Below are 25,381 nucleotides of genomic sequence, written 5' to 3'. Positions count from 1 at the left end.
TTACCATTCTATAGAGTTGAAACATGGCGTGGATAGCATCATCCATTGGACCAATATTAATTTGTAGGTGTTAGAATGACCTTACATTGATGTGAGTGAATGCATTATGCTCGTCCCTTCGCTACAACGCCGAAAATATATCTCCCATAGGTATATATATGCCATCCTCAATATTCATCACTGACCACTGGCTCCAGAAAGTCTGCAATCAGTGCTTTGAGCATATTTCTTCACCTCTGATTATTGTAGGAGGTCCCTACTTCAATGGAAGTTGAAGTGTCAGCGCTTTCTCACTTCCCCAGTTATACTTAGTGTCTCTCTTCTGCAGTTATAATAAATCCCATATGTTCAATGCGGAATCCTACTTCAATGGAGGTTTAAGTGTCAGTTTTTTATCACTTCCCAAGTTATAAATAATCCCATATGTCCACTGCGAGGGTGATATGTCCCCTCATCTGAAATGCCTTTATGGATTTTAATTTTTCTCTACAACCGTTATACTCTTGACTATAAAAGGCAGTAGTTATATTTTTACCTAAAGAAGCAGTATTGTGGTAGTAATATGTTTGCAGACTAGCGGCAGTTATGTTATTCACAGGGCTCAGTATAATAAACCTATGCCATTTTACAATTCACATATGCTTTATATACTTTGTTACCTTACATAATAAGGTGACTTTATAAGTATATTGCATTCATTTAGACTGAACACGATGTACAGGTTGTAATATATTCCAGATTTACACTGACGATTTCTATTTTAGTAAGTATAGTCTTTTCTGCACATAGCGTAAAGTATTTTTTAGTATTGTATCGGAAAACTTACCTGGTGACTGTTTACAATAATAAAAATAATTGTGATTTTGCAAATTATAAGGCCCAGTTCACACGGTGTGGATTTGTCATGGATTTGTGTTGTATATTCCGCAATGCAAGTCGTCAACAGTTTACAGTACAAGTAAGTGGGTTTTTCAAAATCCTATTAACACGATGCAGAAAAAAATCCACACAAAAATGAAAGTACAGTGTGAACATCAAATTTGCAGCATGCTCATTCTTGAGTGGATTTCCATTGTAGATTGCATGTCAATGCATCATAAAGGAGAATGGTAAATTTGCAACCAAATCTGCAAGTATTATATGTTGATTTTGTTTGTGAATTAGTTGCAGAATTGTTTTGAATTTAGACCAAATACCCAGCAGGAATTTTCCGCAGCGTGTGAACATGGCCTAAGACAGGCTTGGGATGAGCACTAGACTGGTAATGCCATGAAGATAAACAGTAAAATGATTCTTAAAGGTCGACATTCTCCAACCACTTCATCACTGATATAAGGTTAGGTCACATAATAAAATACCTGGGTTTTTCCACCAGTGCCCTCCTGAATTGCTGTCCGTGAGAGAGCAGTACTGGCACAGAAGCAGGAGAAGATGCCACCGAACAAATTGCTGATTCCATTGGCAATAAATTCCTGTAAGAAGAAAGAGTTATGAATTTACTAGACCAATGTGTTTTCTACCAATTTGCCAAGGGTTAAACCAGGATTAATCTATTCTTCCATCTAAACATCATGCTAAAAAAAGCACAGGGCAGCACAACCTCCAAACTCCCTTCAAAAGTCATGGTTTTTCATTCCAGTCTTGATGGACCGTGCCCTGGAGTAAGAAGAGACAAATTAATTAGCACGTCTCTTATTGAATTTGGAACAACTTTTAGTTGCCGTGCACCACCACAAGAAATGTACTCCAGTCAGATGAATTTTTCCATACCACCTTCTGTCAAAACTTGGCCCACTTTCCCAAAAGTTGGCAGAATCATCCAAGATTGGTGTAAAAACAAGAAATGTCTCAAATTTTTTGCCAATTGTTTGCTAATGACTTAACTTGACAACAACTTGATGCATCATTCTGGGCCATAGTTGGCCAATTGAGCCTCAACAGGGGGCATATCTCACCTCTCCATGTAATAAAATAGTTTTTATAGATATATGATTTATGTAAAGGGGTTGCGTCCCATTGATAGACTTTTTGCAATGATGGGTTGGTGCTCTAGTATGCTAGATCATAGAATCGGGAAGTGTTGCCTTTATGAGACAATCTTTAAGAGCAACATATTATGACATGTCTGCTTGACTATGATATCAAACCACATAATAAAGTCCTGGTATTTGGATAACAGCTGCTTGGAAAAAATACAGTGCTTTCATAGTCTGTTGTATTCATGAAGCGAGCACTTCCCTGTCTTTTCTCTAACCCCTCCAGTACCCCCTAACAATTATAAACAGCAGCTGTGTATACAAGCAGGTATACAGTGGCTGCCCATGACTGGGAAAACATCCTTGTCCACAGTGCAACCCTAAGTTTCTTATGCCTTTATGAAAGTGGTATTCCCAATGCAAACATATATGGCATATCCAAAGGACCGACCTATATAGAGAATTGCTGTTTCCATAACTCCCATAAGGCTAAGTTCACATTTTGCATTTTTGTTGATTTTTATGCCAAGTTTAAAAGCAGGTTTTGCTTAGTTTTTGTTGCATTTTTAGTGTGTGTTTTTTTTTTACTGCGTTTTTGTCCCTTTACTGGATTATGAATTGAAATGAAATTCAAGATTATCTGACACAGTCAGAGATTTCCCAATTATTTACACTCAATCAGCCAAGGCTAAAATCAATGTGTTAATCCCAAAATCTCCAAATTATGTGTATTACACTGAAGTGACAAAAGAATTTTACCTAACCACTAGGTTAAACAAAGTCTTCTAGTGAACTATCTGAAAAGCAGGTGTAAATCTGATGGAGAGGTGTCATGGGAGACTCAGGGATGGCACACTGACTATAACTTATCAAATACCAACAATATGAATATATATGTAAATATAACAATCGTTCTTATACAGTTAATCTAGGGATACCCAGGTATCTATTACTACGGTACAGTTCACCTGAAGTGAGTCTCTACTCATGTATATATCTTGCATCGGCTGCAGTCAGTCCCAGTAAACAGTTACAACAAAACAAAGCTCTGTGTCTTGTCGGCCGTTGACGAGCCCACACGCCGGGGACTTACATTTCTGAAACCTCCAGATACGATCCGGGATAGCACTTCAATGGGGCTTGTGGTGATCCCTCTCAATATGGATGATACTGGATACCATCTCTCCTCTAACAGTCACTAGCAGTTTCCCCTGGGAGCAGACCGTCTGAATCTGCACATAAAGGAGGTCTCAAGTCCTTTTTCAGCAGAGCAGGGATTCCACGGAGCTCCACATAATGACTATTCCGCTTCACATCACTTGTCTTAGCTATTGAATTATTTCTGTGCTGTCTTGTGTATAAACATGTGATTCTTCAGATTTTGTATTAGTCTAGCCTGATGAAGAGACCTGCGTAGTCTCGAAAGCTTGCAATTTGTTACCATCTTTTCAGTTAGCCATTAAAAGATATCAACCACTGAGGACTCTCAATTCTAAACGGAGCTCCACAGTCATACAGCTCTCAGAAATGTCCTTGTTTCACAGCAGAACCACCGGTTCACAAGCAAAAGGAGTTAACACTCTCACAAAACGCTGGCAGCAAACAGTCTTTACATACTCCAGATTTATTGTTCTCATGAGCTGCCTCACGATTAGAGTTGAGCGATACCGTCCGATACTTCAAAATATCGGATCGGAATGGATCGGCCGATCTTTAAAAAAAGTATCGGTATCGCCGATGCCGATACCGGAAGTCCCATTCAAGTCTATGAGACTTCCGGTATCGGAATTGGAAAAACCCTTTCCTGCCCTTGTACAGCCTCTCGGGGCTCTGTACGGGCCTTCCGGGGGTCTCTGCCGGCCTGCCGGGGGGCTGTGCCGGCCTGCCGGTGGGCTGTGCGGACTGCCCGGGGTCTGTACCGGCCTGCCGGGGGGCTGTGCCGGCCTGCCGGTGGTCTGTGCACCCTGTGGGGGTCTGTACCGGCCTGCCGGGGGGCTGTGCAGGCTCCGGTGGTCTGTGCAGGCTCCGGGGGGCTGTGCAGGCATCGTCCGATGGGACTACAAGTCCCATCGGGCGATGCCTGCTACCATGACAGTGATTGACACATTAGCCAATGATGGGACAGTAGTAGTCCCATCATCCGGCTAATGTGTTAAATGTAAAAAAAAAAAAAATACTACATACATACATACTACATGCATGCTACATACATACTACATGCTACATACATACTACATACATACTACATATATACTACATATATACTACATGCATGCTACATGCTACATATATACTACATACATACTACATGCATGCTACATACATACTACATGCTACATACATACTACATGCATGCTACATACATACTACATGCATGCTACATACAGACTACATGCATGCTACATGCTACATACATACTACATACATACTACATGCATGCTACATACATACTACATGCTACATATATACTACATATATACTACATGCATGCTACATACATACTACATGCTACATACATACTACATATATACTACATGCATGCTACATACATACTACATGCTACATATATACTACATACATACTACATATATACTACATGCATGCTACATACATACTACATGCTACATACATACTACATACATACTACATGCTACATACATACTACATATATACTACATGCATGCTACATACATACTACATGCTACATACATACTACATACATACTACATGCATGCTACATACATGCTACATACATACTACATACATACTACATGCATGCTACATACATACTACATGCATGCACAGCTTTTACCATAAAGTGAGACTAGGGACTTTTTTTTTTCAAGTGGCGGAGGAATACAGTGCGGAAGGATACCTACCTTCCGTCATTGGATTCCTGCAGCCCGTAGAGAGCGGCAGCATCAGCTGATGCTGCAGTTCTCTACCCAAGATCGTCGTGGGACACACTCGTGGACTGCTTCGGATCATGGGTGAGTATTTTTGTAGTTTGTTATGTTAATATTTATTCCGTAAAAGACAATGGCTTCGGGGAACAATGTGACAAGTATTGGTAAGTATGTTACTCTATATGTATATATGTACTGTATGTCTATGTATGTATTGTATGAATGTATTGTATGTAGTATGTATGTAGTATATATGTGGTATGTATGTAGTATGTATGTAGTATATATGTGGTATGTATGTAGCATGTAGTATGTATGTAGCATGCATGTAGTATGTATGTAGTATATATGTAGCATGTAGTATGTATGTAGCATGTAGTATGTATGTAGCATGCATGTAGTATGTATGTAGTATGTATGTAGCATGTAGTATGTATGTAGCATGCATGTTGTATGTATGTAGCATGTAGTATGTATGTAGCATGCATGTAGTATGTATGTAGCATGTAGTATGTATGTAGCATGCATGTAGTATATATGTAGTATGTATGTAGTATATATGTAGCATGTAGCATGCATGTAGTATATATGTAGTATGTATGTAGTATGTATGTAGCATGTAGTATGTATGTAGCATGTAGTATGCATGTAGTATGTATGTAGTATATATGTAGCATGTAGTATGTATGTAGCATGCATGTAGTATGTATGTAGCATGTAGTATGTATGTAGCATGCATGTAGTATATATGTAGTATGTATGTAGTATGTATGTAGCATGTAGTATGTATGTAGCATGCATGTAGTATGTATGTAGTATGTAGCATGTAGTATGTATGTAGCATGTAGTATGTATGTAGCATGCATGTAGTATATATGTAGTATGTATGTAGTATATATGTAGCATGTAGCATGCATGTAGTATATATGTAGTATGTATGTAGTATGTATGTAGCATGTATGTAGCATGTAGTATGTATGTAGCATGCATGTAGTATGTATGTATGTAGTATTTATTTTTTTTTTTACATTCAACACATTAGCCGGATGATGGGACTACTACTGTCCCATCATTGGCTAATGTGTCAATCACTGTCATGGTAGCAGGCATCGCCCGATGGGACTTGTAGTCCCATCGGACGATGCCTGCACAGCCCCCCGGAGCCTGCACAGACCACCGGAGCCTGCACAGACCACCGGCAGGCCGGCACAGCCCCCCGGCAGGCCGGTACAGACCCCCACAGGGTGCACAGACCACCGGCAGGCCGGCACAGCCCCCCGGCAGGCCGGTACAGACCCCCACAGGGTGCACAGACCACCGGCAGGCCGGCACAGCCCCCTGGCAGGCCGGTACAGACCCCGGGCAGTCCACACAGCCCCCCGGCAGGCCGGCACAGCCCCCCGGCAGGCCGGTACAGACCCCGGGCAGTCCACACAGCCCCCCGGCAGGCCGGCACAGCCCCCCGGCAGGCCGGCAGAGACCCCCGGAAGGCCCGAAATGACGGCGCATCATGATGCGCACACACCGCGCATCATGATGACGTCATTTCGGCTGTCAATCAACTTTGAACTTCCGATTCCGATGCCCGATATTGAAAAAATATCGGATGTCGGTATCGGAATTCCGATACAGCAAGTATCGGCCGATACCCGATACTTGCGGTATCGGAATGCTCAACACTACTCATGATGCGTCTCACATGACAGTCTCAGCTTCTGGAAGTTCATCTCACAGCGTTCTAGACAGAAGACACTAGGCCCCACCACCAAAACACCCAGTTTCCCAGGCAGCACATGCTCTTAGCACTAACAGGTAAACCCTGCAGGGTCCTACTACTCTCCTGATGTTATCACAGTTCACCCTCTTACATGCCACCCCACTAGAGGTTGGCGTCCCCGACATACCTTCCCACTCAAAATCATTCTGAGCATAACGCTGAGGCGGTATTCCCGCCTTAGATCGAGTGGTTCTCCAACAGGCTCCGTCCCAGAGGGAGCGGGAGCCTCTTCCATGACATCATCCGGAGGAGAAAATGAGGTTGCTTCCTCCTGAGGCGTGGTGCCCTGTGAAACAGCTCCTGGGTCAAGTAACTGACTTGACTCTCCCTCCTCAGCAGGACATACCACATTCTCCATGCTCTCTCCACATGGGGACAGATTGATCACAGGAGGCAAGCAAGCAAGTAGGGAGAAGGCACACCATCAAATTCAAGATCACTAGGAGTACCCATCCCTTGTGATGCGGCCTCTGGCTCTGTGGGAATGGGAGCCGAAACTTCAAACCAGCACTGTCGTAGCATGTTACGGTGCAGATTATGGGTTGATCCCCCTGTCCCAACCGGCTCAACCTCGTAGACTGGAATCTCAGGGTTCACCTGCTTTTTAATCAGGTACGGAGTCGCCTCCCACCAGTCACTCAGCTTCAATAACCGTCTTTTGGCTTTCACTAACACTCTATCCCCAGGAGAAAACAGCTCTGTTTGAATGGGTGGCGTGTCCCTATGGGACACCTGACGAAGGCGATCACCCACCACCTGATGTACCACCCTCAATCGCCGCCGCTGCGGTGATTGGAGGAGGGATCCGGCATGCTCAAATCCTGAATGTCTCTGCTGGGCCACCCAAACATGAGCATATCTGGTGAATAGCCAGAAATGCTGTGCACTCTATTATTGTAGGCCCACATCAATTCGGGGAGATACTCAGGCCAGCGTACCTACTGTTCACTCTCTAAGGTACTCAACATCTGAAACAGGGTTTGATTAAAGCGCTCACATGCCCCGTTACCCTGAGGGTGATAAGTAGTGTTGAGCGATACCTTCCGATATCGGGAAATATTGGATCGGATTGGATCGGACCGATACCCCAAAAATATCGGAAATCTCCGATTCTGATACCGGAAACCAATGCAAGTCAATGGGACACAAATATCGGAATGAAAATAAACCGTTACTTTCCTTGTAGGTTAATTCTACATGAAGGAAAACAACTAAGAATAATGTAGAATGTATTGGGGGAGGTGGAGGAGACATTAAAGGCATAGAGATTTAGCCCAATCAAATGGAATAGCAGGAATTAATTTTTTTTTAAGACGTTCGGAGTTACAAAGATATTGACTATGTTAAGCTTTTTTATATTTTGTCAGATATTTATGTTTCACTACTTCCATGCTCTTCACCTTCTTTTTTACTTCTCTCACACTTTCTCCTTCATCATCCTCTTCAGGGTCATCTTCTTGGTCTTCTTCGGGGTGGTCTTCAGGGTCGTCGTCTCCAGGGTCGTCATTTTCGGGGAAGTCGTCTTCTTCGGGGTGGTCTTCAGGGTCGTCGCCTCCAGGGTCGTCGTTTTCGGGGTCGTCGTCTTTTTCGGGGTGGTATTCAGGGTCGTCGTCTTTAGGGTCGTCGTCAGGGAGATCCAGAGTGATTACCAAAAGCCATTTCAAAAAGCTTGAACTTGGAAATGTAGCAGAAGGTACAAGAAGGTTGAGGAACTGCTGAGAACCAGCTGACGGTACTGGAACCTGGATGGGTAGCCGAAGGTACAAGAGCCAAAGGAACTACCAAGGACCAGCTGATGGTACTGGAACCAGGTTACTAAGCAGGGGGTACCTGTGCCAGAAAGCACTAACAAGGACCGGCAGACGTTGGTGGAACTCGGATATCGAGAAGGAGGCACCTAAGCCAAAGGCTCTGCCTGGAACCAGCTGACGTTACTGGAACCCAGTGGTACATATTCAAGATTGACTTCCAAAGAACCAGCTAATGGTACTGGAACTCAGATAGGCAGCAGAAGGTACACATGAAAAAAAAAGTTGCAAGGCCGCGAGCCGGCCGTAGTTACTGAAACCCACAGTCCTACAGGGGGAGCTTGTCCTATTGGCACTACAGAACCAGCCTTCATTGCCAGATCCCACAGCCCACATAGGAAGCACCTAAACTGCAGGCAACATAGAGTCGGCTAACCCGACCGCAACACGACAGTACAATGTATTGGAGGCAAAAGTGACGTTGACACTACCCGGAAACAGCAGGCGTGCTGGAACCAGGCTGGGCAGGAGGGAGTACCCATGCCAAAGACACTTCTGAGCAGCAACTGGCAGTGTTGTAGCCCAGGGATTACAGTAGAAACAGAGTGTAGCCAGAGGCCTAATTGGAGCAAGTTTAATATCTGTAGTAGTGTGAATGTGGACAGAGCAGGAGAAATTGCCGGACACACAGCAGGGGATCAGCTGATGTTACTGAACCCCAGTAACACTGGAGCATGTGTTGACTGTGCAGATGGCACTTCTGAGCAGCAACTGGTGGTGTTGGAGCCCAGGGTAAATAATAGAAACAGAGTGGAGGCAGAGGCCTAATTGGAGCAAATTTAATATCTGTAGTAGTGTGAATGTGGACAGAGCAGGAGAAATTGCCGGGCACACAGCAGGGGATCAGCTGACATTACTGAACCCCAATAACACTGGAGCATGTGTTGACTGTGCAGACGACACTTATGAGCAGTAGAGTTGAGCGAAACAGGTCGAAAAAATTCAAAAGTCGCCGACTTTTGTCAAAGTCGGGTTTCATGAAACGAAACCCGACCCTAGGATGAGGTCGGCCACGAGGTCGGCGACTTACGCGCCAAAGTCGCGTTTCAAAAGTTTGTTTTGCGCTCTTTTTCAGCCAATCAGGATCCATGGACACTGTGGGCAACGTGATGACATAGGCACGGGTCACCACCATCTTTCAGAAGGGCATGCAAGTGATTGGCTTGCTTTGGTGGGTGTCACAGGGGGTTTAAAAGGGCGTGCACGCCGACCGCCATCTTACTTCTGCCGATCTCAGTATAGGGAGAGGTTGCTGCTGATTCTGTAGGGAGAGCGTTAGGCAGGGAAGAAGACCAAAAAACTGCTTCTGCTGCTAGCGATTTGGCCTGCACAACACACCAGTCACTGTGTGTGCAGTGCAAGGGGAGGCTATATAGTGGTGTATCAGTGGTGTTGGTTGTTGGGCTGCCTTCTAAGGCTTCCTGACAGGCTGGCATTGCTGTTTACCCACTGCTCCGCAAACTGCTTTTTTAAAAGCAATCCAATCTCCCTTATCCTCTAGTCACTTTGGTCACAGCTGTGCCATCGAGCCTGTCACATAGCGCTCAGATATTCATTGGGCCTCAAACTGCTTTTTTAAAAGCAATCCCAATTTTTTTTTGTCCTGCTGAGAAGAAAAAAAAACTGCTTCTGCTGCTGATAGCAATTTGGCCTGCGCAACACACCAGTCACTGTGTGCAGTGCAAGGGGAGGCTATATAGTGGTGTATCAGTGGTGTTGGTTGTTGGGCTGCCTTTTAAGGCTTCCTGACAGGCTGGCATTGCTGTTTACCCACTGCTCCGCAAACTGCTTTTTTAAAAGCAATCCAATCTCCCTTATCCTCTAGTCACTTAGGTCACAGCTGTGCCATCGAGTCTGTCACATAGCGCTCAGATATCAGTGGGCCTCACACAATCCAAAAGTGTCCAGTGTCCAAAAGTGTGTGCAGAGATTCAAAATCTCACTTATCCTCTAGTCACTTAGGTCACAGCTGTGCCATCGAGCCTGTCACATAGCGCTCAGATATCAGTGGGCCTCACACAATCCAAAAGTGTCCAGTGTCCAAAAGTGTGTGCAGAGATTCAAAATCTCACTTATCCTCTAGTCACTTAGGTCACAGCTGTGCCATCAAGCCTGTCACATAGCTCTCAGATATCAGTGGGCCTCACACAATCCAAAAGTGTCCAGTGTCCAAAAGTGTGTACAGAGATTCAAAATCTCACTTATCCTCTAGTCACTTAGGTCACAGCTGTGCCATCGAGCCTGTCACATAGCGCTCAAATATTCATTGGGCCTCACAATCCAAAAGTGTCCAGTGTCCAAAAGTGAGTGCAGAGATTCAAAATCTCACTTATCCTCTAGTCACTTAGGTCACAGCTGTGCCATCGAGCCTGTCACATAGCGCTCAGATATTCATTGGGCCTCACACAATCCAAAAGTGTCCAGTGTCCAAAAGTGTGTGCAGAGATTCAAAATCTCACTTATCCTCTAGTCACTTAGGTCACAGCTGTGCCATCAAGCCTGTCACATAGCGCTCAGATATCAGTGGGCCTCACACAATCCAAAAGTGTCCAGTGTCCAAAAGTGTGTGCAGAGATTCAAAATCTCACTTATCCTCTAGTCACTTAGGTCACAGCTGTGCCATCGAGCCTGTCACATAGCGCTCAGATATTCATTGGGCCTCACACAATCCAAAAGTGTCCAGTGTCCAAAAGTGTGTGCAGAGATTCAAAATCTCACTTATCCTCTAGTCACTTAGGTCACAGCTGTGCCATCAAGCCTGTCACATAGCGCTCAGATATCAGTGGGCCTCACACAATCCAAAAGTGTCCAGTGTCCAAAAGCGTGTGCAGAGATTCAAAATCTCACTTATCCTCTAGTCACTTAGGTCACAGCTGTGCCATCGAGCCTGTCACATAGCGCTCAGATATTCATTGGGCCTCACACAATCCAAAAGTGTCCAGTGTCCAAAAGTGTGTGCAGAGATTCAAAATCTCACTTATCCTCTAGTCACTTAGGTCACAGCTGTGCCATCGAGCCTGTCACATAGCGCTCAGATATTCATTGGGCCTCACACAATCCAAAAGTGTCCAGTGTCCAAAAGTGTGTGCAGAGATTCAAAATCTCACTTATCCTCTAGTCACTTAGGTCACAGCTGTGCCATCGAGCCTGTCACATAGCGCTCAGATATTCATTGGGCCTCACACAATCCAAAAGTGTCCAGTGTCCAAAAGTGTGTGCAGAGATTCAAAATCTCACTTATCCTCTAGTCACTTAGGTCACAGCTGTGCCATCAAGCCTGTCACATAGCGCTCAGATATCAGTGGGCCTCACACAATCCAAAAGTGTCCAGTGTCCAAAAGTGTGTGCAGAGATTCAAAATCTCACTTATCCTCTAGTCACTTAGGTCACAGCTGTGCCATCGAGCCTGTCACATAGCGCTCAGATATCAGTGGGCCTCACACAATCCAAAAGTGTCCAGTGTCCAAAAGTGTGTGCAGAGATTCAAAATCTCACTTATCCTCTAGTCACTTAGGTCACAGCTGTGCCATCGAGCCTGTCACATAGCGCTCAGATATTCATTGGGCCTCACACAATCCAAAAGTGTCCAGTGTCCAAAAGTGTGTGCAGAGATTCAAAATCTCACTTATCCTCTAGTCACTTAGGTCACAGCTGTGCCATCAAGCCTGTCACATAGCGCTCAGATATCAGTGGGCCTCACACAATCCAAAAGTGTCCAGTGTCCAAAAGTGTGTGCAGAGATTCAAAATCTCACTTATTCTCTAGTCACTTAGGTCACAGCTGTGCCATCGAGCCTGTCACATAGCGCTCAGATATTCATTGGGCCTCACACAATCCAAAAGTGTCCAGTGTCCAAAAGTGTGTGCAGAGATTCAAAATCTCACTTATCCTCTAGTCACTTAGGTCACAGCTGTGCCATCGAGCCTGTCACATAGCGCTCAGATATTCATTGGGCCTCACACAATCCAAAAGTGTCCAGTGTCCAAAAGTGTGTGCAGAGATTCAAAATCTCACTTATCCTCTAGTCACTTAGGTCACAGCTGTGCCATCAAGCCTGTCACATAGCGCTCAGATATCAGTGGGCCTCACACAATCCAAAAGTGTCCAGTGTCCAAAAGTGTGTGCAGAGATTCAAAATCTCACTTATTCTCTAGTCACTTAGGTCACAGCTGTGCCATCGAGCCTGTCACATAGCGCTCAGATATCAGTGGGCCTCACACAATCCAAAAGTGTCCAGTGTCCAAAAGTGTGTGCAGAAATTCAAAATCTCCCCTGTCCTATAGACACCTTGTACCTTGTTTTACATTACTATATAGTTTGTTGGATTTTGTCTACATTTCTGCCAAAAATGAGGAAGGCTGGTGGAAGAGGCCGTGGAATTGGGCGGGGGTTGGCAGCTGGTAATGATGGTGTTGGTGGTGGATCTGATGGTAGTGGCAAGAGCAAAATAGGACCGAATGTAGGAGGTGTTGAGCCTGCGTCATCGTCTGGCTACATAAGGCCTCGAACGCTTAGTTTTCTAGGAGTTGGCAAACCGCTTTTAAAGCCAGAGCATCAGGAAAAAGTTTTGTCTTACATTGCTGACTCAGCCTCCAGCTCTATCGCCTCCTCTTCTTCAGTTGTAAAAAGTAAAAGCACTGAGTCGTCATTGGAGGCTCATGTTCATGAACCACACCTTTCCTTGTGTCCTTCACCCCAACCAAGATTGAAGGATGACGCAGGCCATACTACTGATTCCTCCATGGAGCTGTTTTCACATACCATGCCTGGATTATCAAGTGAAATGGTGAATTACCCAGATGAATCTGACATGGAGTGCACTGATGCACAGCCGCTGATGGATGATTCTGCTGGTACATTCACTCAGAGCACTACATTGTCCTCGCAGTGTACAGAGCCAGATTCTGACCCTGATGAGACTCAGGTGCCCCTTCCCGCACACTATACCACCATACACGGTGACACAGAGGAAGGTGCACATGACATAGAAGAGGAGGTGATGGATGACCCAGTTGTTGACCCAGATTGGCATCCATTGGGGGAAGAGGGTGCTGCTTCCAATAGCTCAGATGAGGAGCATCCACAGCAGACATCGACATCGCAACAGCTGTTATCTGGCAGGCCCGGAGCACTCCAAAGACAGGTTCCAAACATCAAAAGAGTTGCTGGACAGCTTGTCCAGAGGGTCAAAAGATCACAGCGTGCTAGGCCGCAAAATGTCTGCCAAAGTAGGAAGAGTGCAGTGTGGCTCTTTTTTGAACAAAATCCTCATGATCAGGCCAAGGTTATCTGTAAGAAGTGCGCAAAGACCTTTAGCCGAGGGAAAAATCTGAAAAATTTGAATACCAGTTGCATGCTTAGACATTTAACCAGCATGCACTTGCAAGCGTGGACACAACACCAAACCTCAAGTGCCACATGTGCAACTGATCACAACGAAGGTAGTCAGCAACGCTACATTGTTTCCCCCACTGTAAGCCCACCGGTTAGCACAGCAGCAAATGTTGAGGTGTCGTTGCAAGGCTACAGCAGTCAGGGAATCCCACTGTTATATCAACGAAAGACTGATTCTAGGCCATCAGAAAGAACACCAACTCCATCACTATCATCAACCCTCTCTCAGTCCGCCCTGTCCACCGCTACTTCCACCATATGCAGCTCTCAAGTCCAGCTCACCCTCCCAGACACTATGAGTAGGTCAAGAAAGTACTCAGTCTCTCATCCGCGTACACTGGGTTTGAACGCCCACATTGCCAAACTAATCTCGTTTGAGATGATGCCCTTTCGGTTGGTGGAAAGCACAGCTTTCCGCGAACTCATGGCCTATGCAGTACCACGCTATGACCTACCCAGTCGCCACTTCTTCTCTCGCAAAGCCATCCCAGCCCTCCACCATCATGTGAAAGACCGCATTGTCCATGCACTCAAGCAGTCAGTGAGCGGAAAGGTGCACCTCACAACTGATGCATGGTCCAGTCGGCATGGCCAGGGCCGTTACGTGTCCATCACTGCGCACTGGGTTAATGTGGTGGATGCAGGGTCCACAGGGGACAGCGGTGGTGGGACAGTGCTGCCTAGCCCACGGTATAGGAAACAGTTGGCTGTAGGCGTTCGACCCTCCTCCTCCTCCTCCTCCAGAAGCGAAAGCTCGTCCACAGAGCGCAGTCGTACGAGCACTCCATCTGCAGCTGCCACTGTTGCACACGATGTGTCCCCCTATCGAGCAGCTAGTGGAAAGCGTCAGCAGGCTGTGTTGCAGATGATGTGTTTGGGCGACAGACATACCGCCGAGGTGCTGGCCGAGTACTTGAAGCGACAAACTGAGTCATGGCTGGGCAGTGTACATCTTGAGGCAGGCAAGGTAGTTAGTGATAACGGCCGTAATTTTGTGGCAGCCATAGCCCTTTCAAAACTCAGCCACATACCTTGCTTGGCTCACACCTTGAACCTGGTGGTGCAGTGCTTCCTCAAAAATTATCCGGAGTTAACAGCCCTGCTCCAGAAGGTGCGAAGTCTGTGCGCGCACATCCGCCGGTCGCCTGTACACTCCGTTCGTATGCAGAAGCTGCAGCGATTGCTCCACCTTCCCAACCACCGCCTCATTATCGACATTGCAACAAGGTGGAACTCCACCCTGCACATGGTGGAGCGGCTGTGCGAGCAAAGGCAGGCCATAATGCATTTGTGGGAGGATACACGGCCAGGCACTTTGAGAGCAGACATGGAGTTGACAGGTGTGCAGTGGTCGAAGCTGAAAGACCTCTGTAAAGTCCTTCAGTGTTTTGAGGAATGCACACGGCTGGTAAGCGCAGACGACGCCATCCTAAGCATGAGCATCCCACTTATGCGTCTGCTCATGCAAACTTTGACGCACCTTAAGGAGCAGGCGTCTGCAGCCAATGTTGATGAGGAGGAAGAGGAGGAGGGAATCCTTGATGACATTCAGCCATTGTCTGCTCAGGGACCTCTCCTGGACGAGGTGGAGGAAGAGGAGGAGGAGGATGATGATGGGGATGATTACTTAGGGGAGGAGGATGCATCTCGTGGGGCAAGTGAAAATGTTGGCGTGGCAAGGTCTGGTACAGGGTTTGTGCGTGACTGGAGGGATGTGGATTTGCCAGAAAGTGCTCCTCCAACCAGCACTCGCAGTGCATCATTGACACCGGGAACATTGGCCCACATGTCAGATTATGCCTTGTGGATCCTAAAAAGGGACCCCCGCATTGCCAAAATGATGAACAATGACGACTACTGGTTGGCCAGCATCCTGGATCCACGCTATAAAGGCAAATTACAAAACATCATGCCACAGGAGAACCTTGACCTAATATTGGCTAATAAACAAGCAACTCTGGTAAATCGGTTGCTTGAGGCATTCCCAGCACACAGCAGCGGTGATGGTTCTCACACGAGCCGTACGGGCCGGGGGCAGCTTGGCAGAGGTGTTCGTGGTGCACACAGCAGAAGTGGCGTTGGAGACAGGGGTTTCATGACAATGTTGTGGACTGATTTTTCAAATACCGCTCACACAACTGGTAATACTGCATCGATGGAAAGTGACAGGAGACAGCAGTTGTCAACCATGGTTACAAACTACTTTTCCTCCCATATCGATGTTCTCCCACACAGGTCATTCCTAGTGTTGAGCATTCCGATACCGCAAGTATCGGGTATCGGCCGATATCAGCGGTATCGGAATTCCGATACTTAATTCCGATACTTTTTTCATATCGGATTCCGGGATCGGAATCGGAATAGGAAGTTCCCATCATGCTATGAGCCTGCTTGCTTTGATTAAGCCAATGGGAATCCTCCGAAGTGTGGGCACATCCTGTTAGGCATGTAGGCATGTTAACTATTGGCATGGCTGTGATTGGCTGCCGAAATGATGTCATGATGCACTATAAAAGCCACCGCAGCCGCCATTTCTGGTCACTCTGCTGTGAATTCAGTTAGGGACAGGCTGCTGTAGAAGACTGTGAGGGACAGTTAGAAATAGCGATTCTAAAAACAATATTGTGCTTTATCCAGGCTACATAAACCACCACTGTAGCTTGCTTTTCCCTAGCAGCGCTGTTTTCACAGCTGTCTGCAAGGGCTGTGTGAGTGCAGCTCACGCTGTGGAGTGGGTCCTGCAGCCACGTCAGGCTGTAGGCCACCCAGTGTGATCACTGCTGCCTCATACATCTTTTATTTTTTGAGCTGCATTTTTTAAATAATTTCAATCTAGTGTGCTTCCATCCGTATCCATATACGTTGGTTGCAAACACTAGTAGTAGACAGCGGAGCCTTTCTGCAGCCTTTCAGTGCTAGTGTCCACTTTGCTGCACTGTTCACGGCTGTCTGAGAGGTCTCTGACTGTGTGTGAGTGCAGCTCACGCTGAGTAGTGTGTCCTGCAGCTACGTCTGGCTGTAGGACGCTCAGCGTGCGTCACTGCCTCACACATATTTTTATTTGAGTGCAGCTCATTTTTTCTTCTATTAGTGTGCATCCATCCGTCTCCATCTACGGTGGTTGCAAACACTATATAGGAGTACACAGCGGAGCCTTTCTGCAGCCTGTCAGTGCCAGTGCCCACTTAGCTGCACTGTTGACGGCTGTCTGAGAGGTCTCTGACTGTGTGTGAGTGCAGCTCACGCTGAGTAGAGTGTCCTGCAGCTACGTCTGGTTGTAGGACGCTCAACGTGCGTCACTGCCTCACACATATTTGTCTCTGAGTGCAGCTCATTTTTTCTTCTCCTATTAGTGTGCATCCATCCGTATCCATCAACATTGGTTGGTTGCAAACACTATATAGGAGTAGATAGAGGAGCCTTTTTTTCTGGCTTGTGCCCTGCCGGCGCAGCCAGATTAGTATTACCCAATTTTTTTGGAGCCTCATCTTTTGCATTGTAGGTTACCTGCCTGCATTGTAATAGCTCCAAAAAGTTGGTGATACTATCAGTTTCAATTCTTTGTTCTCATACTTTGAGTTTGTTTCAAACAAAGAAACCACATAAAAAGTTCACCAAACACTACATTTTGAACTTGTGTAGGCCACATCAGCTCCTATTAAAGTCTAGTCCACACACACACACTTCATAAAATTAGTGTTTCTTGTACCTGTAACCAGCTGTTCAGGAATAAGCACACTAAGGCCCCCCTTTGTCCTTTTTTGCCTATCTTAAGCAGTCTTGCAAGATGAAGAAGGCAGGGAGTAAGGCGCGGGGGCGTGGGCGTGGGCGTGGAGTTTCAGCAGGGAGAGGACGTGGGGATTCTGCAGGGAGAGGACGTGGGGATTCTACAGGTAGAGGACGTGGGGATTCTGGGCCTGCTGCGGGCACCAGTGGATCAGCATCCCCCAGTTTTAGCAGGCAACAGTCCTTTATGCGCAGCTTTGTAGGACCTCAACGTACCCCACTGCTGCGGGAGGAACAAATTGAAGCCGTTGTCGGATGGATGGCAGCTAACGCATCGACTTCAATTACTTCCGCATCCTCTCAGGGTCAGAGCACCGAAGAGCAACCATCTGTCTCTTCACCACCTGCCAAAGTGCCCAGGCAGTCAGAGAGACATGGACAGGAGCCATCACAATCTCTACTTCTGTTCTCGGAATCTGTTGGCTTGGAAAGAGGGGGCCAGCCAAGCAGCATTCCTGAATGTGAAGAAGAGGGAGTATGCAGTGATGCGCAACTTCTTTGTCCCTCTGAATCTGAAGAGGCGAGTGGGCCAGTGCCTATGGTCAGCACACCTCAGTACGCATCAGATGATGACGAGACTCAGTTGCCACTTTCTGGTGCGTACGGTGCTGGCGAGACAACCCCGGAGAAGCAGCTGTTTGAAGAGGGGAGGGAAGATGATGAGGTCCTTGACCCATCATGGCGTGAGCAACAGGAAGGTGGTGGGAGCAGCTCGGAGGAAGAGATTCCCCTACCGGCCAAAACAGGAGGCAGAGGGAGGGGGAAGACTTGGTTGCCTGTACCCTCCACTTCGGCACCCGTTAGGAGCATTCCTCCTTCCAAAGGCAAACCGGGCGCTCACAAGAGTTGCAGTGCGTGGTCCTTTTTTGACACAGTTGCAGATGACATTTGCTTTGTCAAATGCAAGCTGTGTCATCAGAGAGTCAAAAGAGGGAGAAATGTCAGCAACCTCAATACCACAAATATGTGGAAACATGTGCGCACCAAGCACGAGTTGGAGTTGCATAGACACCCTCAAGACGTAGGCCAACGTACAGCACCACCTACCACCTCTTCAGTTCGTGTTGGGCCCTCTTCCTCCAGCTCACACACTGCTGGTTCGGCTTCCTCACAGGATCGCCAAGGAAGAACCTCTGCCACTGTTGTCCGGAGACCCTGTCAGATTCCACCCATAACAGCACGTTCCCATCCATCACAGCCATCGGTAGCACAGGCATGGGATAAAAGGCGCCCTTACTCGGCAAACCATCCCCGAGCACAGTCTCTGAATGCTGGCATTGCCAAACTTCTGGCAGTTGAAATGCTGTCATTCAGGCTGGTGGACACTGACACCTTCTGGGACTTAATGGCATTGGCAGTCCCCCAATACAACGTGCCCAGCCGCTTTTATTTCAGCAGGCGAGCCGTCCCTGCCCTGCAGAAACATGTTGAGGGCAAAATAAAACATGCGCTACTAAACGCCGTTAGTAGCAAGGTCCACCTGACCACCGATGCGTGGACCAGTAACCATGGACAGGGACGATACCTTTCCCTCACTGCCCACTGGGTCAATGTTGTGGAGCCGGGTACGGATCTGGAGAGTGGCGCTGTACGTGTTCTTCCAACGCCACGGATTGCAGGACTCCAGTCTGTACACATAGACTCCTCCTCCTACTCAAGTTCCTCAGAAACAGCAGAGCAGGAGCCTGTTACGACCGATATGAGCACAGCCGTGGCCAAACGTCAACAGGCTGTACTCAAATTAATTTCTTTGGGGAATCGAAGCCACACAGCGCAGGAGCTCTGGAATGCTATCAAGCTGGAGAGCGATGTGTGGTTTGGGCCAGCGAATCTCCAGCCGGGCTTGGTAGTGTGTGACAATGGCCGAAATCTGGTGGCAGCTCTTGGCCTAGGCAACCTCACACACATAGAGTGCGCTCACTTGCGACGTTCCAGCACGGCAAGATCGCGCCTCGCTGCTCTGCAGCGACGATTTGGCCTTCCGGAACATCGCATCATATGTGACCTACCCACCCGGTGGAATTCAACGTTACATATGTTGGAGCGGTTGTGTGAGCAGCAGGCAGCAGTCATGGAGTACCAGCTGCATCAGGCGCAAACAAGTCGCACTGTGCGCCGTTCACACTTCAGCACCATTGAGTGGGCCTCTATGAAGGACATCTGCCTCGTTTTGCGTGCCTTCGATGAATCCACGCGGATGGCGAGTGCAGATGATGCACTAGTCAGCATGACTGTCCCCCTTATCTGCCTGCTTCAACAAACACTGCAAGCACTAAGGGATGAGGTTTCAGAAGAGGTGGAGGATGAGGAGTCCCAAATGCCATCTGCTTCTGGACAGTCTGCGCTACGTGTTTCCTCACAAAGGCCTAGGCAGGGGACACTTTGTGAGGAGGATGAGGAGGAGTCGATGGAGGAGGAAGACATCTCTCCAGAGGAGGGAGGTACACAAACCTCTACTCAGTATGTACAGCGAGGGTGGGGTGATGCAGAGCAGGTCGAGGTCACGCCTCAAACAGGGGACAGCGGTTCTTTGGCAGTTGGGAGTCTGCAGCACATGGTTGATTTCATGCTGCAGTGCCTGAGAAACGACCGCCGCATCGCCCACATTCTCGTCTCAGCTGATTATTGGGTGTACACCCTCCTAGATCCTCGCTACCGGGACAGCGTACAAAGGCTCATACCAACGTTGAACCGGGAGCGTAAAATGCGGGAGTACGAAGAGTCACTGGTGCAGTCCATAATGTTTTCCATTCCACCCGACAGCATTGTTGCAAGTGCTTTACAAAGCAGCTCTGTGCGTCGAGGCAGTGGAGGAAACTCTGCACAAAGAGGGAGCAGAGGCAGTGCCGCAGCACAAGGCAAGACCACTATGGCCCAAATGTGGCAAAGTTTTGTGTGTCCACCACAATTGTCTACACCATCAGCGACGCCTCGAGTCAGCAGGAGGCAACGCTTCCGTCAGATGGTGTCAGACTACATGTCTTGCCCTGTCGCTGTACTCCCAGATGGCTCTTCCCCCTTCAAGTTTTGGGTCTCTAAGCTGGATACATGGCCAGAGCTTAGCCAGTATGCATTGGAGGTGCTGGCTTGCCCTGCTGCCAGTGTATTATCGGAACGTGTCTTTAGTGCCGCAGGTGGTGTACTAACAGACCGTCGCACGCGACTATCTTCCGATAATGTTGACCGGCTGACTTTTCTGAAAATGAACAAGGCCTGGATCTCCAAAGACTTTGCCATTCCTCTTACAGACTAAATTAGTGGTTGGCAACTGTATCCAGGTCTGCTGGTGTGTTCATTTTTCTACCACCTGAACTATAATCCCTGTGCTTCAACACAGCCAGTTGTCGCTCAGATGTGTCGTCTGCACAGAGAAACACACTAGCTCCTGTGTTACTGGGGTTCAGTAATGCCAGCTGATCCCCTGCTGTGTGGACGGCAGAGTCACCAGCTCCATCAACATTCAAACCACTACTGATTTTTAACCGTGCCCAACTTAGGTCTCTGGCTCCACTGTCTCTACTATTTCCCCTGACCTCCAACCCCGCCATCTACATCTCTGAAGTGGCGTCAGCACAATCTACACTTGTTCCTGTGTTCCTGTGGCTCAGTCCCATCAGTTTATCCCCTGATGTGTGTCCGGCAAGGTCTCCTGCTCTGTCCACATTCCCATAACCAGTAGTGGGAATGAGGACAGAGCTGGCGAACTTGCCGGACAAACATCAGGGGATCAACTGATGGGACTGAGCACCAGTAACACAGGAACAAGTGTAGATTGTGCTGACGCCACTTCAGAGATGTAGCTGGCGGGGTTGGAGGCCAGGGTAAATAGTAGAGACAGTGGAGCCAGAGGCCTAAGTGGAGCATGGTTAGAATCAGTAGTAGTCCACAACCTCCATAAAAACCGCTGCCCATTGGCCTCTGCATGCGGCATGCGTAATCCTGGGCACCAACAGCGTCAGTTGGTGTTCAGAAGTGTCGTCTCCACAGAGCCAAACACATTCGTTCAAGTGTTAGTGGGGTTCAGCACTGCCAGCTGTTCCCCTGCTGTGGAGATGGCAAGTCTCCTGCTGCCTTCACCTGCCAAAATCCAGTAGGCCCCAGCCTGCTCCTCGCCTAATCCTGGGCTCCAACAGCGTCAGTTGGTGTTCAGAAGTGTCGTCTCCACAGAACCAAACACATTCGTTCAAGTGTTAGTGGGGTTCAGCACTGCCAGCTGTTCCCCTGCTGTGGAGATGGCAAGTCTCCTGCTGCCTTCACCTGCCAAAATCCAGTAGGCCCCAGCCTGCTCCTCGCCTAATCCTGGGCTCCAACAGCGTCAATTGGTGTTCAGAAGTGTCGTCTCCACAGAACCAAACACATTCGTTCAAGTGTTAGTGGGGTTCAGCACTGCCAGCTGTTCCCCTGCTGTGGAGATGGCAAGTCTCCTGCTGCCTTCACCTGCCAAAATCCAGTAGGCCCCAGCCTGCTCCTCGCCTAATCCTGGGCTCCAACAACGTCAGTTGGTGTTCAGAAGTGTCGTCTCCACAGAGCCAAACACATTCGTTCAAGTGTTAGTGGGGTTCAGCACTGCCAGCTGTTCCCCTGCTGTGGAGATGGCAAGTCTCCTGCTGCCTTCACCTGCCAAAATCCAGTAGGCCCCAGCCTGCTCCTCGCCTAATCCTGGGCTCCAACAGCGTCAGTTGGTGTTCAGAAGTGTCGTCTCCACAGAACCAAACACATTCGTTCAAGTGTTAGTGGGGTTCAGCACTGCCAGCTGTTCCCCTGCTGTGGAGATGGCAAGTCTCCTGCTGCCTTCACCTGCCAAAATCCAGTAGGCCCCAGCCTGCTCCTCGCCTAATCCTGGGCTCCAACAGCGTCAGTTGGTGTTCAGAAGTGTCGTCTCCACAGAACCAAACACATTCGTTCAAGTGTTAGTGGGGTTCAGCACTGCCAGCTGTTCCCCTGCTGTGGAGATGGCAAGTCTCCTGCTGCATTCACCTGCCAAAATCCAGTAGGCCCCAGCCTGCTCCTCGCCTAATCCTGGGCTCCAACAGCGTCAGTTGGTGTTCAGAAGTGTCGTCTCCACAGAGCCAAACACATTCGTTCAAGTGTTAGTGGGGTTCAGCACTGCCAGCTGTTCCCCTGCTGTGGAGATGGCAAGTCTCCTGCTGCATTCACCTGCCAAAATCCAGTAGGCCCCAGCCTGCTCCTCGCCTAATCCTGGGCTCCAACAGCGTCAGTTGGTGTTCAGAAGTGTCGTCTCCACAGAGCCAAACACATTCGTTCAAGTGTTAGTGGGGTTCAGCACTGCCAGCTGTTCCCCTGCTGTGGAGATGGCAAGTCTCCTGCTGCCTTCACCTGCCAAAATCCAGTAGGCCCCAGCCTGCTCCTCGCCTAATCCTGGGCTCCAACAGCGTCAGTTGGTGTTCAGAAGTGTCGTCTCCACAGAACCAAACACATTCGTTCAAGTGTTAGTGGGGTTCAGCACTGCCAGCTGTTCCCCTGCTGTGGAGATGGCAAGTCTCCTGCTGCCTTCACCTGCCAAAATCCAGTAGGCCCCAGCCTGCTCCTCGCCTAATCCTGGGCTCCAACAGCGTCAGTTGGTGTTCAGAAGTGTCGTCTCCACAGAACCAAACACATTCGTTCAAGTGTTAGTGGGGTTCAGCACTGCCAGCTGTTCCCCTGCTGTGGAGATGGCAAGTCTCCTGCTGCATTCACCTGCCAAAATCCAGTAGGCCCCAGCCTGCTCCTCGCCTAATCCTGGGCTCCAACAGCGTCAGTTGGTGTTCAGAAGTGTCGTCTCCACAGAGCCAAACACATTCGTTCAAGTGTTAGTGGGGTTCAGCACTGCCAGCTGTTCCCCTGCTGTGGAGATGGCAAGTCTCCTGCTGCCTTCACCTGCCAAAATCCAGTAGGCCCCAGCCTGCTCCTCGCCTAATCCTGGGCTCCAACAGCGTCAGTTGGTGTTCAGAAGTGTCGTCTCCACAGAGCCAAACACATTCGTTCAAGTGTTAGTGGGGTTCAGCACTGCCAGCTGTTCCCCTGCTGTGGAGATGGCAGTCTCTCCTGCTGTCTCCGCATTACAAAGACAGTAGGCCTCTGCCTACACCCTCCTATTTCCTGGGCTTCAACACAGCCAGTTGTAGTTCGGAAGTGCCGTCCACACGGAAAGAGATACTTGCTCCCGTGTCTCAGTGGGGTTCAGTAACGTCAGCTGATCCCCTGCTGTGTGGATGGCAGTCTCTCCTGCTGTCACCTCATTCAAAATTCAGTAGGCCTCTGCCTACACCCTCCTATTTCCTGGGCTTCAACACAGCCAGTTGTAGTTCGGAAGTGCCGTCCACACGGAAAGAGATACTTGCTCCCGTGTCTCAGTGGGGTTCAGTAACGTCAGCTGATCCCCTGCTGTGTGGATGGCAGTCTCTCCTGCTGTCACCTCATTCAAAATTCAGTAGGCCTCTGCCTACACCCTCCTATTTCCTGGGCTTCAACACAGCCAGTTGTAGTTCGGAAGTGCCGTCCACACGGAAAGAGACACTTGCTCCCGTGTCTCAGTGGGGTTCAGTAACGTCAGCTGATCCCCTGCTGTGTGGATGGCAGTCTCTCCTGCTGTAAACTCATTCAAAATACAGTAGGCCTCTGCCTACACCCTCCTATTTCCTGGGCTTCAACACAGCCAGTTGTAGTTCGGAAGTGCCGTCCACACGGAAAGAGACACTTGCTCCCGTGTCTCAGTGGGGTTCAGTAACGTCAGCTGATCCCCTGCTGTGTGGATGGCAGTCTCTCCTGCTGTCACCTCATTCAAAATTCAGTAGGCCTCTGCCTACACCCTCCTATTTCCTGGGCTTCAACACAGCCAGTTGTAGTTCGGAAGTGCCGTCCACACGGAAAGAGATACTTGCTCCCGTGTCTCAGTGGGGTTCAGTAACGTCAGCTGATCCCCTGCTGTGTGGATGGCAGTCTCTCCTGCTGTCACCTCATTCAAAATTCAGTAGGCCTCTGCCTACACCCTCCTATTTCCTGGGCTTCAACACAGCCAGTTGTAGTTCGGAAGTGCCGTCCACACGGAAAGAGATACTTGCTCCCGTGCCTCAGTGGGGTTCAGTAATGTCAGCTGATCCCCTGCTGTGTGGATGGCAAAGTCTCCTGCTGCCTACACAGTCGTACCACTACTGATTTTTAACCGTGCTCCAATTAGGCCTGTGGCTCCACTGTCTCTCGTATTTCCCCTGTCCTCCAACCCTGCCAGTTACAGCTCCGAAGTGGCGTCTGCACAATCCACACTTGTTCCTGTGTTACAGGTGTTCAGTCCGATCAGTTAATCCCCTGATGTGTGTCCGGCAATGTCGCCTGCTCTGTCCACATTCCCATTATCGGAATGTGGACAGAGCAGGCGACATTGCCGGACACACATCAGGGGATTAACTGACCGGACTGAACACCTGTAACACAGGAACAAGTGTGGATTGTGCAGACGCCACTTCGGAGCTGTAACTGGCGGGGTTGGAGGACAGGGGAAATACGAAAATCAGTGAATCCACAGGCCTAAGTGGAGCTTGGTTCAAATTAGTAGTCTACAACCGATCATAAAATTTCTTCAATGCAGCCTAAGCCTGCTCCGTGCTTGTCCCTGGGCTTCAACACAGCCAGTTGTTGCTCGGAAGTGCCGTCTTCACAGAGTAAAACACTAGCTCCTGTGTTTGTGGGGTTCAGTAACGTCAGCTGTTCCCCTGCTGTTTTGATGGCAATCTGTCC

General features: G+C 48.4%; 1 protein-coding gene across 1 annotated transcript in view; it reads right to left on the bottom strand.

Annotated features, from left to right (window-relative positions):
• The window catches only part of LOC141069338 (pendrin-like), a 195,878-nt gene that overhangs the window by 46,441 nt on the left and 124,056 nt on the right, over positions 1–25,381 (bottom strand). Inside the window, exon 9 of the mRNA XM_073558816.1 lies at positions 1,359–1,472. Coding sequence (XP_073414917.1) covers positions 1,359–1,472 — 114 coding nt within the window. The remainder of the gene's footprint in view (positions 1–1,358; positions 1,473–25,381) is intronic.

Source organism: Dendrobates tinctorius, unplaced genomic scaffold, assembly GCF_039654945.1.
Source record: "Dendrobates tinctorius isolate UK_male_01 unplaced genomic scaffold, ASM3965494v1 ptg000258l, whole genome shotgun sequence".
In the NCBI taxonomy this organism is placed as follows: Eukaryota; Metazoa; Chordata; class Amphibia; order Anura; family Dendrobatidae; genus Dendrobates; species Dendrobates tinctorius.
This window is presented reverse-complemented; position numbering and strand designations above follow the sequence as displayed.